The sequence below is a fragment of the Cuculus canorus genome, chromosome 24 (genome assembly GCF_017976375.1).
Source record: "Cuculus canorus isolate bCucCan1 chromosome 24, bCucCan1.pri, whole genome shotgun sequence".
NCBI lineage: Eukaryota > Metazoa > Chordata > Aves > Cuculiformes > Cuculidae > Cuculus > Cuculus canorus.
The window spans coordinates 4152820-4171701 of NC_071424.1; the positions used below are offsets into that span (position 1 = coordinate 4152820).

Consider the following 18882-nt stretch of genomic DNA (forward strand, 5'->3'; position numbering starts at 1 on the left):
CTGCCTTCGCTTTGCATTATGTTGGTATTTTAGCTCAGGAAAGTGCTTTTTTGGGGGGGGTTTGCTTTTTTTTTTAAAAGCATGGTTTCTGGAAGCTAAAAAAGCTGAAATGGGCACTGTGCAAAGCCAGCAGTGCTGCATCCCCCACCAAGAGCTTCTGAACCCATCGGCCAAGCTCTGCGATATGCAACAGCAGCATCAAAAATTCAAGGTGTAAATTACCTGAGATTCCTCTGGGCTTTCCAGCCATGGGGTGACACCTCCCTCGGCTGCGATTCAGCTCTGCTCGGCGTCACCTGCACCACGATGGTCCCGGAGAACCGAGGGAGATGAGGCTGGGAGTAAAACACAAGGCTCAAGGCTGGGGATGCTGGTGCAGACAAGGATGCAGGTGGTGCAGACAAGGATGCAGGTGGTGCAGATAAGGATGCAGGTGGTGCAGATAAGGATGCAGCTGCTGCCTCCCCCATCCCACCTGGGCTGTGGTCCTTGCTGGGCTTACCTCGACAAGGCTTAGCACCGACCCCCCGGCTCTCCTGAGATGGGGGGACACAGACACAGCTCAGACCTGAAGCATCTCTTGCCCTTCAGCACACCAAGGGGGATCGCTGTGCGGCTGGAAAGGGCTCAGCAGCACAGGATGGGGTCCCACGCACCACTGCTCAGCATCATGGACCATCCCAGCAGCAGAAACACGCTGGTTCTCTGCATCTACCCCCTAAGTCAAGCTGGTGTTCAGTTTCTTCCTCCTTTTCCAGGACAGACAGGACAGGGCAGGTCTCCCCCTCGCTGTGCCTGTGACAAGGGTGACATGGGCAAGCAGCGAATCCCTCTATCCTTTATTCTCCCCTTCACGCACCCCAGCACATTGCTCCAAAAAGCCTCAAAAGCGAAGCCAATCATTATTGAACTGGTGGGAGGGGGGCTGGGACCACGCTGGGGGGGTCCCTTGGACTCAGTGAGGGGCAGGACCGAGTGCTGAGGTTTGCCCAGTGGCTCCAGTTTGCCCAGTGGCCTCAGTTTACCCAGCACGGGTGTCCTGCTGCTGCAGCACCTCTCCAGCGCACACCTTTCTCTTGGGCAGAAGTCCGTGCTGCTGGGTATCAGATATATTTTTGATGCATGTGTTAATTGAAACAATCTCATTTTTATGTCAGGCGGATTGCCGGGCCGGGAGAAACGTCCTTTGCAGTTATCGTTCCATTAAAATAAGCACACGGAGGATGCCCGAGCCCGGGAGCGGCTGCGGGATCCCTGCGCAGGCAACTGGGCTGATTGGCGCTGCCAAACGGCCGCAGAGCCGCAGAGGCAATTACTCAGCCTCTTGTAAAAAGCAGAGCTCTAAGGAGAGAGCAACCCTGGCTCATATTAAAACTATGCTAATTAGGAACTAATTACGGCAACAAAGATATTATTACCCTTGGCTAGCCTGCAGGCTGCAGCCTGGGTCCTGACTCCAAACCTCGCCCAGCCCGGCACGGAGCACGCTGTTGTGAGCAAAAGGGGAGGTCAAGCCTTGAGTGAGCCAGGGCTGGTTCCCAGCTCCCGGCTAACCTCGGCACAACTCGACCGCATCCTGACATGACCCCTGTGGGGCTCTTCTTGTAAGAAAGGACTAAATTCATCTCTGCAGGAGAGCTGGAGTGAAACTGTGCGACTCGGAAGAAAAAGCAGCTAAAGACCAACGAAACCCGCTGAGGACACACAGGGAGGTGACAGCAGCTCTGCTCCGCTGTGCCCATCCTTTTCCCTCCAGCACAGATGCCAACAGTGCAGGTTTTTCCCCTTTCCATCCCCAAAGGCTTTGGACCATCCTTAAGTCTATGCTGTTGTCTTACTCTCTGCTCTCTCCCCAACCAGGCAGCGGTGCCAAATAGGTGCTGCACACGGTGACACCAGGATGTCCCCCCATGCCAGGCAGGGTCACTGCCTCACCCAGAGCCAAGCCCGGGGCTGGAAATACCCTTCAAGCTGCTGTGTGATGGATGATGGCTCAACCATCCTGATCCTGGGTGCTGGAGCTACACTCACCAGCTGGCAAACGCATGTAACTCCTCATCAAGATGTCATTGCTGCTGGTGGCACCTTTGGGACCGCGGCTGGGAGCAAAGAGGAGCTGTTGTCCCAGAGAGAGCACATGGACTTCCCTGGGACCTGTTTCTGAGCCCAGCCCAGCTTCCAGCAAGCAGCCTCTCACCTCCCAGGGGTGTTTTCCTCTGCTGTTGCTGTTTGGATGCCAGGAGCTGTTTGGAGATGCGACATGAACACCAAACTCAGCCCTCCAAGAGATCGCTGCGAACTGACACAGGGCAGGCGGCCTCTTGCATCAGCGAGGAGATCAGTGGAGGCTCAGGTGTCCTCCTGCCACCCAACAGCGCATTCCTGGGGAACTCCTGCTGTGTCAGGAGCTGGGGAAGCGGAGTGGAAGAGGAGTGGGGGTCCCACTGCTCAAAGCCCGTGGGTGAGACGAGCTTGAAGCCAAAGCAAGGTTTCCCCAACGCATTGGGAGTCTCCTTTTGTTGGAGGGCCAATTGAAGGACGTGCAGGTTTTGCCCCAGACCTCAGCACAATCACAGAAGTGCCTCTACAACAATAATTGGCTTCTTTGAGGGCGGTGCAGAGGTCTGGTCCCGGTGTTGGCAGCTCCCTGAGGGGTAGGGAGGTGGGACAGGACTCACACCTTGCTATGCTGTAGCCAGGGTCCCTTCACTTCTTGTGAGACTTCACCTGGAGCCCTGCGTCCAGCGCTGGAGTCCTCAGCACAGGAAGGACACGGAGCTGATGGAGTGAGTCCAGCAGAGATGACACAAGGGCTGGAGCACCTCCCTCATAAGGACAGGCTGAGAGAGTTGGGGTTCTTCAGCCTGGAGAAGGTTCTGGGGAGACCTTAGAGCAACTTCCAGCATTGAAAGGGGCTCCAGGAAAGCTGAGGAGGGCCTCTGGATCAGAGAGCGTAGGGATAGGATGAGGGGGAATGGTTTTCAGCTGAAAGAGGGGAGATTGAGATGAGATTTTTAGGGAGAAATGTTTTGCTGTGAGGGTGGGGAGGCCCTGGCCCAGGTTGCCCAGAGCAGTGGTGCTGCCCCATCCCTGGAGGGGTTCCAGGCCAGGTTGGATGGGGCTTGGAGCCCCTGATCCAGTGGGAGGTGTCCCTGCCCATGGCAGGGGTGGAACCAGATGGCTTTGAGTTTCCTTCCAATCCAAACCATTCTGTGCTTCTCAGTTTAACATGTACAGAACCCTTTTCCATCCCCAACCTGGAGGCATTCTTTAAAGGTTGGATGAAAAAAGTCACTGTGAAATCCCATGGGAGGCATTGGGGAGTGATTGTTTAGGACAGGACCCTTGCTGGAGGGAGGCCCCTCGGGCAGGACTCGCTGGCTATGCTATTTCTTCTCTGGTTCATGTTGATCTTTCCAGGAGAACTGGCACAGCGCCCCGACTCCGCACCCCATAAATAAGGCACAGCATCAGCTGTCATGTCAGCAGGAGACAAAACACTTAATGTGAAAGGCTTTAAATGGAAGCAGGAAATGAAAAGATAAAGGGCAAATTTTATTTTAGATTCCTTGTTGGTACATATTTTCTTTTCTGACAGTAAAGGGATGCGATGGCTTTATCAGCCCACCGGTGGAGAACTTATTTATAGAAACCTAATACTTGGCAAGGGAGTGGGAGAGGGACGTTAGCAGCTCAGGTTGAGCGAAGGCAAGCTGTAAGGAGAGTAGAGCACGGGCATGAAGAACTCAGCTATTCTCTCTTCTTTGAACAGACCTGGGGTTCTGGGAAAACTGCTGCTGCCACAGGAATTATCAATCCAGTTTGTACAGAGCAAGCAGGAGCTCGGCAGTGAGCGTGGCATGAAACCAGGCTTCCCTGCTTTCAAGACAGCACATGAAAGGAAGGACACGGGGGAAGAGTATCGCAGAGAACATCATGGCAGCTTGGTTCAAAGCAAACACCCTCTGGCACGTGGAATTACACCAAACGGAAGAGTATTTCCTAACCTTGAATATATCTCAGCTGTAACTTAGCAACTTGGACTGGGTAAAAGCATCTGAACAGGAATGCAGGTTCAGGATAGGGATTAAGTCCTGCATTGCCTTTTGTTCCTCTACCTTAGCAACATCTCGGTGCCAGTGAGGACACAGCAAGATCCCACCGACTGCCACGGAGCACCTGTGCTCCTGCTGTGCCAGTGGAAATCTCCCCCTTTGCCATCCAGACCTGTGTTATGAATCAAACATTCCTCCAACCAAACACGAGTGAGTCAACCATGTCCACAGCAGTTACAAAGCGATGATTCACGGACTACTCGTGCCGTTTCAGGAGCAGACTTTGAAGGAGCTGAAACGCGTGGTGGCGCACGTTCTGAGTCACTGACACTCAGGTGAGGGAGGAATTGAGAACTCTCAGGGAAACGGACACTAAAGACAATGCAGACTGGCAAGCCAGAGGTGTTTATGGGTCTTCTATGCACCAGGCAACCTTGGCTACCTGGTAAATGGCTTCGGCCTTGCCTTTTTGCCTTTAGGCTTGACATAAATATCCCCCCCTTCAAAGAGACGCGGAACATCCTTGCTTAAATAGTATTAAGCTTTGGGACACAAGGAGGGAAGCAACGTGTCCAGTGGCAAGCGAGAGCTGGGAGCAAAAGCAGGAAGGGACATCCATCCCACCTCACCATGTATCCAACACTTCCCTCATTACTTCCCAGTCTTCCTATGCCATCGCCTGGCACCTCACATCCCACGCCAAAGGCAGGCGAGCTAACCACAGCCCGAGGATGCCACAGCGCACAGGAGCAGCCGCTTGGACCAGAGTAAAGACTTCCTGCAGCACCTGCGGACTTCAGCCACCCAGCAGGCAAGGGATCTGCCTTCCGGAGAACAAGAGCAAAGCATACGAAGCCTGAGGCACCCTTGCTCAGTTACCACAGACCACCTCGTTCTCTGCTTTAAATAACTATGTTATTACAGGCCGCAGGAAGACTCAACAACTTGCTCAACTAATATTTAGTTTCAAAACCCTCCAAGCTGTCAATCTCTAGAAAACGCAGCTGAACAAGCTAAACTGCTTTCCATACACACCTTTGCTTAACGCCAACCGTTCCCAAAACACAGGTTTAATTTGCAAACCAAACACTTGAGACTGCTGGCTACTGTGCCGAGATCACTGCCTGTCACAAGGATCCACACTGTCTCATTAGGCTGTCATGCAATCCCCATGCCGTCTTATTCCTAGAAACCGTGAGCTCCCTCGAGCAGGATCTATTTAATCTGCATGAGCGAAAGCAGTTGGAACAATCTGTGACTCCTTGATGAAAATAAAGGTAACAAATTACTCGTAATAAATTCATTTTATATATTGGTTTACAGAGTTAAATTGAACAGGTAATAAACAGCACCAAGCCAGAGAAACTTCTTCTACAAAAACAAGTTTAATACAAAAAAAAGAATAGCAATGCAACTCTTCACTCCTGGATTTGGATGGTTTTAAAAAAACCCAACCCTCACATATATTTTAAAAAGGCTTAAGAACGAAGGCACCAGTGTTTGCAAAAATTGCTATGGCAGCAGTGAAGATCTTGTTACAACATTTCAGAAGAATCAAAGCTGCCTTCACTCTAGTTTATTAGCAGTGGAAGAAGCTGGTCAGTGTCTTGAAGACAGCTTTGAGTCTCCTCTTCTGTTCCAACACCCTCCCTTTGCAACCAAAAAGAAAATATGGGCTAAGAGCCAACTCCACGCAGGATATTTCCCATTTAATGGTGTAAAGACTGAGTCCTTTAGTGGTATTTTTTGTGCCTTATACATTGACTGAGTGCAGGGCAGTGGCTCTGCTGCAAAGGAGGGAAAAAGGTGCAGCAGCAGGCACTGTCCTCCCCATCTAACTGTGCATAAAGGTTCATCCAGCCTCAATTCCAGAACCTTCCCAAAGGCGCTTCTGTGCAGAGAACTTTCACAGCAAGATTCCCCCCACACACACACCTGCTAATGGGGCGTGGACTTGCCCTATAAATCGAGCCTGCCAAGGAGGCACGGTGTGCGCCCACCACCCCATGGAACCAGCTTGAAGTGCTGCTGAAGAACCACCGGACCACATTTTCCTCTAGAATCCCTACCAGATGGACCACATTTTCCAGAGGAATCGCTATGCCCCATGGGAGTGGTGACTACTTTTTCTTTTCATAGAATCATAGAACAGTTTGGGTTGGAACAGACCTTAAAGCCCATCCGGCTCCACTCCCCCCCACGGGCAGGGACACCTCCCACTGGATCAGCTTGCTCAAGGCCCCACTAATTATTTTTTTTCCCTCTCTCTTTCTTACTTATCTTACTGTCCCTTCTTTTTTCCCAGCACTATGGCGTATCGGATCAAATCCGAGTTGTGTTGCGGTTTGTTTAGCGACCTTGGCTGAGGTCTGGGTATCAGATTGTGATCTGACCAGATTGAGATCTGTTTTTCTAACTTTAGGAAGCAGCGACTCAGAGCGTACACAAGTATCAGGTTTGTTAGTTTTGCCTGCGTCCAAAACAAATCCTGCATTTGAATTTAATCTCGGAGATTTGGTCGGTCTCCAGTTTGCCACACAGAAGACCCTCCTTCTTTGTACAGGTCAGGGCGGGCCAGAACACTACTGGTGTCAGGAATGGGCACTGACAAATGGGAAAGACCTCCCCATGTTTTGTTCCTGGGGAAATCCACTCTCTCCACTCGTTGCTGACCACCAGTGGGAGGTAAGAGCCTCCGCAGTCCTTCCACATGAGTGGAACCCCCCCAAAGGCAGCAGCGGGGCAGAGAAGTGCAGGGTTAATACCGGGAGGTGAGCAGGGACTGGCACAAGGAACCCATCTTGAATGCGGCATCGTCAATAAAGCAACCAAGAGCCCGGCGAGGACGCTCTCCATGCATCCAACGTCAGAGCTGAATGCAAGCATTCATGGTGGCACCATGAAGATAAGGAAAACAACATCTCCTGGTTACACAGGCTCAAATCAACGCTGCCTTCTCTCTGCAGGTTTTTATGCCAGAAATGAGTCTGGTCTCTGCTGTCCCAGCGAGCTGGACGGCTGTCTGACAATACTGGGAAGAGCAGATTAGCAGCATCTCTGCCTAGCCTGAACTGCCACACACTGGTGCTGTTTTCTTTGTAACAAACAATCCTTTGCTGGACATAAAAAAGAAACTTGAGTAACCAAACGTTTATAGATAGCAAAACACAATGAACAACATGAATGTTAATCTTCTTTAAACACATTCCCTGATGGACGTTGCCACCAGTTGGCCTTGGCAGAACCGAGGTCAAATTTAAAACACCTATTCTTTGTCAGAGAGATCCCAAGTCCCTCGATATTAGGTATGCATTTTACTTTTCTTCTTAAAAAGCTGTTCTAGGTTTACCGGCCTGCGGAAGCCAGATACCTGCTGGAAGGCTAACTTTGGTGCAATTCTAGCTTCCCACCAGCTCATCTTCTTTCCAAGCCAACATTATTGCCTTGAATTTTTGTGTGTGAAGGTTTTCAGAAAGAAGAGCAAACAGATACGTGCACTCCCCAGCCCTAGAAATCAGGACCGTGCCCTGCTCTTTCCCACCACCAGAGAAGGGACTCTCCCCATACAGAGGACCATATCAACACTTGCTCAAGTTCTGCTCCTCTTCAGTGCTCTGAATCCGAGACGTAAGAAGGCTGAGTCCATCTCCACACTAGCATATCTTCTCCTGCTATTCTGTGCGACTCCGTTTGAATCCGTGACTCATTTGAAGCCAGAAAGTCCACAGCTCTCTCCCACACCCGCTTCATTTTCTTTCTGTGAGAAACACCAAGAAAAAGAAAATAAATCAGAATCGTATCCTCATTGTGCTTTCCTGCTTACAGCAATTGGGGCTGCTGATCAAGCTATCGCGAGCTGCCTCCTGTTCCCTGTGCAACAGTAAAGGAGATTAAACCAGAATTCTGGTTTAGAGGCAATTTCAGGCCAGGACATGAAATCACAGGTCCTGCCTGGGGGAGAAGAGGAGACCCTCTGTCAGCACCAGTAATTGATGGCTGCCCCGAGTTTCAAGCTCAATTTGTACTGCGAAGGGACTCGATTAGCAAACTGCCCTCACTCTTCCTGCACGCAGAGATCCCTCAGTCCAGGGAGGACAAGCTGAACAGTGTCTGGTAATTCTGGGCACCACTCCCACACAGATGGGTTCAAACCAGCTGAAATTGCCACAAGCAGGAAAAGGAGTTTTGTGGCTAATAAAGAGTGAGGATATTTAAGACTTAGCAGCACACGTAGCCATCAGGAGAACAAAGTAGCTCCATTTAACCAAAACACAAGGAACAGTGCTGCAGAGATGGAGCAAGCAGCACATAAGTGTAGGAGAACCAAGGCCCCCTGGCATCACCACGGATGGAGCAACCATCTCAATCACACTTTCTTTTCTAAAAAGCACCAGAACCAGCCATCTCGCTGTATCTCCCTTCCAGAGCTGCCCAACTCCAACTGGTGACTTTCCAGGCAGCAACACGCACAACCACCTCAAAAGAGCCTCCCAACAGCCTGTTCGACTCATGGGAAGGCTGGCTTTGAAAAGCACAGTACCCGCCTGGAGAATAAGGTACGATGGCTGAGAAAGAGGACAGCATCCTGCACACTTCAGATGAAGGAGAGAAAAATCAGACGCTCCATGCCCCAGCAAAACAAAATCTGATTACTGTTTGATAGAACAATGACAACACACCTGTGTGACTGCAGAAAACACCAGCTCTGCCACTGTCACATTAATCTGCAGCAGGTTAAGGCATGAACTGAGTTATGTCAAAATCCTTTACGAACGGAAAAGTCAGACAGAATCTTCTCGCAGCCCAGCTTTCCATCTGCTCATGGTCCATTGCCCCATAACCGGATTTTTGAGCTGTGCTGAATAACATCATGCTGACACCCTTCCTTAATGAATACAATTCAGCTCACCTGCTCTGCGGAGGGATGAGGCTGTCCCGAACGTGGACAATGCCGACGTAGGGGTAACGCTCCAAATTCCGTTCCCATTCCTTGTAGTGGTCCTGGACAACAGCTGGAGGATCAGAGGAGAAAACAGTGAGACCTCAACATTGCAGAGAGGATAACAGTGCTGCTTGCATTTACAGAGCTATTGGATTCTACCTATGATCTTCTTCACCATCTCATACATGGCTTGTTCCTCTTCCTCCATCTTCCTCCAGCGATACCTAAGGAAGATCAGGATCCCCCAAAGAGTTATCAGACCTAAAAGAATAAAGAGAAACGGAATTCAGTAACTGACAGATGTGTACTTGCTGGATGCCAGCAGTTTTATTTCCAACACTGCCTCTCCCCAGGGGCAGCTTTCACTCCCTGCTACCCAGGCTTGCTTGGAACCGAATCCAAGCAATTCATTTTGTTCACCGGTGCAGCTGCGCCCCGCAAAAACCCTTGGTGCTGACAACACCTGCAGCAGAACCGCACATGTGGGTGTGGGAAGAAGTGGTCAGAAGGCCTCATTACAGAGAGGGTCCCCACCAGAAACCTCAGCACAACCACAGGGCTTCAATTCTCTCTAAGTCCCCGAGCTCTCTCTTTGCTAGAGGCCTCCCCCACGATAATCACTTAGGAAGTCTGTCAGGCTTCGCTGCTCCGAAGATAGCTGCTTGATAAGGAAATAAAGCCTGGGGCTCCAGCGCCAGCCTGAAATTCAGGAGATCTATATTGAAGGTTTAGCATTGACAAATGCCCCTGTTGCTACGTGAGCTAACTTTAGTATCTGAGCCTCTACAATAAACATCACTATCCCCTTTCACCCCTACCTTGTCTGGCTAGATTATAAACTCTTCTAGTCAACACTCGTCTCTCGTTATCACCTCGCTCAGGAAGACCTCACTCTCAACTGGGGCATGACAGACTATTCCAATAAAACCTCTAACACTGAAATGCTACAAGTCATTATTAAAGAGTCCAGAAGTCTTAGCAGCTTAGTGCCAGAAAAGGAAGAAAACCCAAACCTTTTAGGTAGGTTAACATACCTATTTTGCAGACCATAGTAATGGGTACTCTGAACTACCCAGCAAGCTAATCAGCAGGCTGATTTAAAGTAAGTGTTAAGCACTCACAGCAAAAGAGCAGGTCTACAGGTCTCCCTCTGCTGCCAGAACAAAGGTTAATTAGAAATTAGCTCATCAGCAGATTTATTTCAGCTGTTAGTAATTTCATACAGCCGGGAGAACGGGTGTGCACATAAGTTCAAGCCTACAGGTTGCAAGGGGAGAAGCTGACTACTAACGGCAATGACTTACTCCAGAAAAACAGGAAAACATTCATAATGGCCGTGATCACTGCCCGACGGAAACGGCAGCCGAGCCCCATCTGAGGATGGGCTGATTCAAGACAGAACACTTCCTCCACTTTGGTAACTGGTTCCGAAAGGTCTCTGCCTTTCAACCTGATGGGAAGAGGCAGAAAATCTTCATTGAAGAGAGCAGCAGACACTCCAACTGCAGTCTTTAATCAAGACAGGGAGAACAAACAGACTGCGGATGCAGTAACTCGTTCTGTACAGCACACAGAAAATAAACCAACATCCTTGGAGTTCCTCTTTCCAGAACATTTTGGGACTGGCTGCTTAGCAAGGAATGGATATGGCTTTAGAAAAGGCAGCAGGGCTAGAACTCCCACTGGTAAACTGAAGTCTCCTTCTGCAGACTCTTTGACAGCACCTCTCAGCGTGCAGAAGATTAAACTTTAAATTGGATTCCCACCTCCCAGCACAGAGAAATGGAAATGTTTACTGAGTCACTCATCAGCAATTGCAGAGAGAGCAGCTGAGGGAGACTGCGAATGTCCACAGAGGTTGCGCTGTTTTCCTCGGTACAGATGAGCATAAATAGTTTAGCTAGGAAAGTGACAACACATCAGCTGTATCTGCAGTGAGACCAGACGCACCCTCGGAAAGCATTCCTGGCGAAGTCAGGAACACATCCTCCTGCAGCATCACTTCTACGCACCCGCTGTGCATTCCAATTCACTGTGAACTCACTGCTTCATACACAGATCTCCACTGATGCACTTTCCTTGTTACTCTTAGCCAAGAGGCAACATGTAATCCAAGTGAAAGCCATCAGAAATTGGACTAACGGGGATTTTATCTTTTTAAGGTACTAATTCCTTCTAGGTTTGCAATGAATAACCTATTAGACAAAGACATTTCCCCAGTTTCTTAGTGCATAACTCATGAACTGCTGACAGCTTGTATTTGGTTACTGGATTCTACAGTAGCTGGAGACACACAGTTGTTTCCACCCCCTTGTCTTATTTACAATCCAAACTCTATGAAAATATTTAAAACAGGCAGCAGAATCACCCAGTGCAGAGCTCATTTTCACTTCTGCCTCTCAGACTAGCACCTAGAAAAATAATCTCACGTAGTGCTTACTAAAAATGCCACCCGCAGGTTTTTAAGCGTGCTGAATGCTCATCCTGCGCGCTGTGCAGGCTTAGCAAAAGTGGATCCATTTAGCAGAGATGCTAATTATGAAAACAAAAAAATGGGAGTATATTGTATCACACGGCTCCTAACACCAGCAGCGCTCCTGTATAAAACTATGAATTTAAACATTCTGGATCTCAGCCCACCTACAAATCCATCCTTTCCGCTAAGAAAACTCTGTCCTGTCCTGGGAACCTGCTGCACAGCAATAATCAAAGCAGTAGATGCTGTCTGATCCTTAGATCACAGCAGCAGCTGCAGAGATATTGCAGAGAAAACCGAGCGATGGGAATTCATACCAGCTATGCCCACCAATTCCAGTGTTACTACTGCTACAACTCATTTAATCAGAGATACATTTAGAATGTTAAAATGCAAACAAATGTAAGGCTTCAGAGCTAACACAGACTGAAGGCAGCCCACACTTCCCAGAGGAAGATAACGATGTCTACGGGTAACAGTCTTGCACTAGGTTATGGGCTGAATTATGTATTTTTTATGTGAAAAACCTACTATTTCTGCTATTTCTCATGTACTGAAGGGACTGAGAAACCCAGGAGAAAAAAGCCCCAGCGATGCTGACCAACACCTTACAGATTCAGCCAGACCATTCATTCGTTTTAACATGTGCTGTGTGTTCTGTCAGACAGACAACTGACACTGAAGCAAAGACACCATCCAATGATCCATTTTCCTCTCCTCCTCATCGGGACTGGGTCCAAAGGATCCCAGAAGGATGGCTGACGTTACCTACTGCACAGAGTGCCCTGCTGTCCAACAGACCTTTTGGTCAAAGGATACAGCTCCACAAAATACTGAAGCTCTGTCTACAGTAACTGTGCTGAAGACAAGTTATCTTAGGAAAAGTGATTATACGGGCAGGTTTAACGAGGGTGCCACAGTCACGGGACCACGACAGGACATCAGGACCACCTCTGCCAAGGCCTCCAGGAAGCACAACGTAACCGGTGATAACCATAAGCAACCCTGACCAAGATTTATGCTTCATCTGCAAGACAGCGTGTTTGTGAACGCAATGTCCCCCAGTGAAAAGGCTGGGAAACAGCCTCCCAAGGAGTGAGCTCAGTTGCCAATTTTTGCTGTGGGGCTGTACTTTTCCTTGGGAAGTTTGCCCAGCAAGCAGCGACGAAGCCAATTCCAGATTATCTCCTGAAATCTGCCGACATACAGGAGCTTTTAAGGTACCCCACAGAGGCTGTCAAATTACAGATCAGCCAACATCAAGAAACATGACTTGGACACGATGGGCTTCCACTTACCATATTCCTAAATCCTTGTTACTGTTCAGTATCCAGTGCAGGGCAGCTTCAAACTTCTGTGCAGAACTGCCAGTTATATTCTGTTCAGAAAAACCCATAAGAAGATTACTTCTCCATTCATTTAAAATACCAAACAACATTATTTCTTTACAACAGTGAGAGAATTCATTCTATACGGTCTGTCCCTAGGTTAATCCTAAACATAATTCTGCAAACCAGAGGAAGGAAAACTAAATCTGAAGGCCTGTCTGGACTAAAGTCTTCTGACTGTGGTAGATGATGCATGAAGCACTCTGTAAAATAACACTATTCCAGACTGTTAAGACTAACCGCTAACTACAACATAATCTTACTGACAGTTTACCACGAAAGAAATGGAATGCTAGATCCAAGCAGTCTGTCTTCTGACACTTTAGGGTATAGAAAAATCCTTCTTCTGCCCTGCCCTCAATCCAGGGAAATTTCTGGTTTCAGAAGACTGATGACTACGGTGAAACAACGAACCATTATGTTAGATTTACAGGAGCTGAATCAGAGATGTAGGAGAAGATTATTTCCAAAAGAACTGCTGAGAACAGGACTGGCCAAAGGGGAAGCCAGAGATATGGGAAAGAATCAAAACAGGATGAGGAAGTAAAACAGATGGTGAATCGCTTCAGTATCTATTATTTATTGCCTGGTAAGAGACTAAGCACTACATTACAACAATAGCTGTTCACGGCCTACTCACCACCACGTGATCCTTTGCTTCAGTAACCCAAATGCATTTGCTTTTTAGATTCTCAGGGTTTCCACATTCAAAATTACCTGGTTGAAAAAAAAAAAGTCAAATTGAAATAATGTTTTGGCCAAAAAAAAAGAAGCCCTTGAACAGTTCAGAAATACACCAAACTGTCTGGAAATGCTATCCTTTCAAATTGGCTCTAGCTCTGGGCAAAATGATTACAAGGTAAGATTTATACTGTAGGCAGGTAAGATTATGACTATTAATAAAATGCTCAGCTGCTGCACACAGGTTGGATAAGGGCAACCAAACCTCGTGCTTCAGTGTGTGAGCAACTCAAGAAAGAATGAGGGGAAAAAATGCTGTTTCTTCTCCTTGCAGAGTACATAACCACCTCTCTGACCTAATGCCCTGCAGAGGGGCTCCTTCCATCAGGTATCAAAGACTGCGGTGTTCGAGTTAACGATCAGCACTGAAAATGCTTCTAAGGAAGCTAAATCACAGCTCTAGCTTCTAGCCAGGCAGAGAAATGCTGGCAAGGAACTAAATCTTCTAAATCTAGCTTTATAAAGCTGACTAAACAAATATTCTAAGAGACTCCATAAAAACTGGTGGGAATTTCACAGGTGCCAAAGCTGGATTTGAAAAGATTTATAAGTTCCACGAAGCTTAAGTATCTAAGGATTCAGCCTTATTGAGGTCCAAAATCTAGAAAATGGAATGTAAGTGCTTTTATTGATTATTATACATCTTGCTGAACAAGTTTTCACTCGTCCACTGAATTTCCAGCAGCCTTCTCCATCACAAAATACCAATTATGGACTGGATTTGCTCATACACAGTAGAGATTGGCTAAACTACTGGTTAGCTCCTCAGCTAAGAAAGCCTGTCTTACTCTGCACCGAGGAAAGAGAGGCGCTCACACCATCAGCTGCCACATTTCAGCAGAGAGCTGGCAATTTCTTAAGTTGCTTTAACTTTATTTGTAAGAGCATATCAGCTTACACTTACTGGCTCCAAGTGTTTTGAAGACAATTTCAAGACGTTAGTAGAAAAGAACCATAAAGCTGAATATTTCTACCTCAAATTCCCACACTATATCAAGTGGAAATAAGGACCACTCTGGGAGAGCGCAGTGATATAATGCATTAGCTAAGCACTATTCAGAATAAAAATAAACACATCTTTTGCTATTTTTCTATTACCTGACTTTCGCGGAGGTCTTCGAGTGGAACTGACTGTTCCATAAACCGTTCTCTTCAAACAGAGGTTAAAAACATCGAGACAGCTGGGAGAGGCAGTTTGCTGCATGCTCCCAAGTGCTTTATAATAACAATTGGAACTTACCAGCTTGTACAGACAAGTAGTTATACAACTCGTGCAGCACATTCTTTATTACATCCTTCTGTTTAGCTTGACAGAACTGAAAGACAGAAAGAGGTAACAAACATGACTAGACTAGACCAACAGCAGCCAAACAGCAGTTACAGTAGCTACAAACACCACATCAAAACACCAGCAGTGGGGTTTGGCTGAGTTGGGTCCCGCTAGTTTGAATTAAACACTCCTGCAGCAAAGATCTATAGTTTCGGAGTCAAAAGCAAGCTAGCGCGGCCTCCAAAAGAGCCACCGACTGCCTCAGCTCAGACCGCACCACCGGACACACCTTCTGACAGACCAGAATTCTTTGCCTCCAGAACATCACAGGAGAGCAACTGTAACTGCGAAACTGAAAGGAAAATTTTTCTCTCCCAATAATACATGGTGATGAAGGCAACAGGGCTGTACAAACACTTTATGATGGAGTCCAGGGAATCAGCTGGATTAAATCTTGCATTGTTAAAGCTGAAAACAGCTTTATTGCAAACCAATATCACTGTTGTTACAACTACTAAAGAAATTGATTCCTACAATTGGGAATTTTTTATCTTTCAGAGACTCATATACAGTCCTAATTTAATCTGGCCCATTAATTCCAACTCATCGAGTCATCATTTGTCTGTAAAATGACAGAACTAACGATTTTACAGTGAAACTGATATTTGTGGGAGCTACCTAGAATAATTACTCTTCCATGAGAATCCCCTACCCGCAATACTTAAAGATAAATAAATATATGCTTACATCATCGGTTCTTCTGTCACAATCCACAGGCAAGAGATTAACTGTGAGAGAGAAGGGGGGAGCGAGTTAGCTGGCTGTGAAACAAGAGCTTCGATCAAGAAAGTAATTATCTTTTTAAAAGAAGGTTCTGCTTTAAAGCCTGATTCCGCTGTTGTTAATCTCACTCCACACGGCACCTTGCTATGCAAAGAGCACATTCAAAGCCCTGCTTTGGTAGGCAGCACTGAGAAGAAAACAAATAAAACGAGTGCAAATGATAAACCCTGGAAAATAAAAACTGGGGTCTGAGTGTTTTAACAGCTCCTGTTTAAGTAGATGTTTCGTGCTCATCTACCACCCGCTGCTTCGCACCGATCTTTTACAATCTCATAACGCCATTCGCTGCACACCATGGTCACCTGAAATATCACAGTGATAACAGGGGTTTCAATCAAGCCTCCTCAAGGCAAAAGCAGAGGATTTATTTTAGTGGGAGCTGTTAGCTCTGCAGATTATGGCCTCTGGTTTAACAGCTCCCTTCCTCCCGACAATTGGATATATACTGGCGACCTGTCCACCCTGCGGTACTTCCTAGCAATCTTAACTACCCAAGGATTTAAAGTATTTGCAGCCATGCTGCAAGGTTTCTTGCTCCAAAATTCCACTGGTTTTGAAACATCTAACAGGGCTGTAAAGGGCACATCAGAAATTCAATGACATTGGACAGTTGTATTCTGACTTTCCAGCCCATGCAAAGCGCACAAGCACCTACCGGCACAGGGTGCTGAGTTTTGGGGCTCGCACCATCCCATCCACACCCCGAACCTCTCCTTTCTGTTCAAAGCCATGAAGTGAGAGCAATTCTATCTGCTGGGGAGCTCTGCTTTAAAAACTGGGTGAAAGGGAAGGCTTTTTTCATTTCTCAGCAAAACTCTGCCCCACTTGAAGTGCTGAAGCACCAATCCAACTGCTGCACTTCCAAGTGGCCAGGATAAAGGAAGGGCTGGGCTTTGCAGAGGCCAACGTTAAAAACACAGTGTGCAATCGCATGGATATTATAGTACACAACAGACAAGTATAAAATACATCCTTGTCCTAGCAGGAATGTCACTCTCCATAAAACCCATGGCTTTGGAGAACCGAAGGCCAAACTCATTTGAAATAAAGCACCCACTTGACTCACTTTCCACGACTAACAAGGTTGCCCATGAGCAAGGGGAGATGGAAATGAGGAGACAGAAACAAGGAGAGAAGCAGTGATGCCAGCTTACAGCGATGAGAATGATAAATGTGATGGCAATGGAAGTAATAAAGGGAAAGCAGAAAAGAAAGGCAAACAATAAAGTTTAAAGACAGGATTAAACCAATGCACGTACAGTTCTCCTCTCTGCTATCGAGCCAGCCCGACCCAATCATCTTCACCATGAGGATGCCAAGAAAAACCATCAGCAGCACAAAGCTGGCGAGGCAAAGGAACTGGGAGAGGTAGTATTCGAGGCCTTTGCTCTTTCTTTCCATCTGCTGCTTTGGGGCTGACCGCAACAACTGAGTGCGGGCGGTTACCCCCTGTCCTGCTCCTGACGTCTCCCATCGGCTCCCTGAGGCCAGCCCTGCATTGCCTGGAGTCCTCCACGGAAACCGTCGGATCAACCTCCCTCCCCAGCTGCTGGGGTTCTGCTCCCTGTCTGCCTCATGCCGAACACTGGAAGCCAAGTCCTCTTTCCCTCTCCCAAACTGGTGACTCAACCCTCCTGATCCCGCTGAGGTGCCCCAGTGGGTGCTGGGTCTCACCTCACTTTCCTGACTCCATAGGCTGTTGGAGGAGAACCCTTTCCTTTCCCCTGCAGCATCCCACTGAACTCGGGAGCTCTGTCCCCGAATTCCTCCTCCTGACGTACCCCAGTGGCTCCTGGACTTCAGACCCCCACTTTCATCACTGGAAAGGGGCTGGGAGCTGAGCCCCCCACTCCTGCCCCAAGATGAGGTGGAGCTCAGCCCCCCAGGCCCATCCAGGGATGTCCCTAACCCAGTCCTGATGCCAATCCCCCCACTCCTCTCTGCAGATGGGCTCCACTGGGACTCTGACCCCCAAAACCTGTCCGCAGATGGCTTTAACCCAGTGCTGAGCCCCCCACTTCTCTCTGTCGACGCACCCCACTGCAACGAAGACCCCAAGCCCCGAAACCCATCTAGAGCTGGCTCTGACCCACCGCTGAGCTCCTCCCTTCTCTCTGTAAATGCACTCCACTGGGATGGGGTGCTCAGCCCCGCAGATCTACCCAGGGGCACCCCTAGCCCGCCTCCATCTCCCCGATCCCTTGATGAGTCCCACTGCAACGGGCTGCTCAGCCCCCCAAGCCCACCCAGGGGCGCCCCTAACCCAGCCCTGAGCCCCCCACCCCTCTCTACAAACGTGTCCCACTGCGATGTGGGGCTCTGCCCGCCCAGGGGCGCCTCCAGCCCCCCACCCCTCTGTATCGAGGTGTCCCACTGGGGAGGGGAGCTCAGCCCCCCTTCAGCCCTGGCGCCCAGCCCTGTCCCTCGGGACCCCCGCGACAGCCCTGAAGTCCCCCAGCGGCCTCTGCCCTCTTCATCCTCCTCGTCGTCTTCGCTGTCGGGGCTGGGCTGGGGCCCGGGGCGCTGCCGCGAGGGTGAGGCCTGCTGCGGCCTGGCGGGGGCGCGGGCCGGGCTGGGCTGGGAGGAGCGGCCGCTGCGTTTGGCCGCCGCCGCCTCGGCCCTCAGGGTGTCCAGCTTCTTGGTGTAGACCTTGCGGGTGGTGGCGGTGATGGGACCCGGGCGGAAACCGAGCGCGATCAGCTCCTTCCGTAGCTCGGCGTCTGACAGCTCCGCCATGGCGGCACCGCTGACACCAGGCCCCACCGGAAGTGGGGTCGCCATCTTGGGAGGGAGCAGCGGTACATCCGCCTCTGACGACCATCTTGGGAAGGGCAAACGGGCGGTTTCAGAGGCCTCTTCGACTAGCATGGCGGGAGCCATGTTGATAAGGGAGGCGCCATGTTGAGAAGGTCGAAAGAAAGGGCGGCTTGGTTCCTGCCATCTTGTGAAGGCGGTACGGCTGGTTCTGCCATGTTGGGGAGGTCGGGGCGAGAACGGTGCAGGCGGGAGCTGGTGTGGGACTGAAAATGCTGCAAATAAACCCTCTACGACTCGTTTTGGAGTCTTAGAAAGCAAACACCGTTTAATCAGGCCTGGGCAGAGTGAGGAAGCGATCTCCACCGGTCGTGTGCAGCGATCCCAGAGCTGGGACAGAAGACATTTCCCAC

At 49.0% G+C, this 18882-nt stretch overlaps 1 protein-coding gene across 1 annotated transcript; it reads right to left on the bottom strand.

Annotated features, from left to right (window-relative positions):
- Positions 1-3541: 3541 nt before the first annotated feature.
- Positions 3542-18499, bottom strand: LEMD2 (LEM domain nuclear envelope protein 2). Its single transcript, XM_009569824.2, has 9 exons — positions 16975-18499; positions 15620-15660; positions 14843-14918; positions 13502-13578; positions 12772-12851; positions 10302-10447; positions 9157-9258; positions 8965-9067; positions 3542-7812 (listed from the first exon to the last, which is right to left on the bottom strand). Exons 1-9 carry the CDS (start codon positions 18494-18496, stop codon positions 7662-7664), a joined length of 2298 nt encoding a protein of 765 aa, XP_009568119.2. The 5' UTR covers positions 18497-18499; the 3' UTR covers positions 3542-7661.
- Positions 18500-18882: the final 383 nt, after the last annotated feature.

What these genes read in the sequence shown, in the direction of transcription:
- LEMD2 (XM_009569824.2), bottom strand. Translation starts at nt 18,496, where the DNA reads ATGGCGACCCCACTTCCGGTGGGGCCTGGTGTCAGCGGTGCCGCCATG. An exon ending in GTGACAGAAGAACCGATGAT is followed by an intron (nt 14,919 to 15,619) that starts GTAAGCATATAT and finishes TCTGTCTTTCAG; the next exon opens with TTCTGTCAAGCTAAACAGAA. An exon ending in CTCATCCCTCCGCAGAGCAG is followed by an intron (nt 7,813 to 8,964) that starts GTGAGCTGAATT and finishes TGTTTCTCACAG; the next exon opens with AAAGAAAATGAAGCGGGTGT.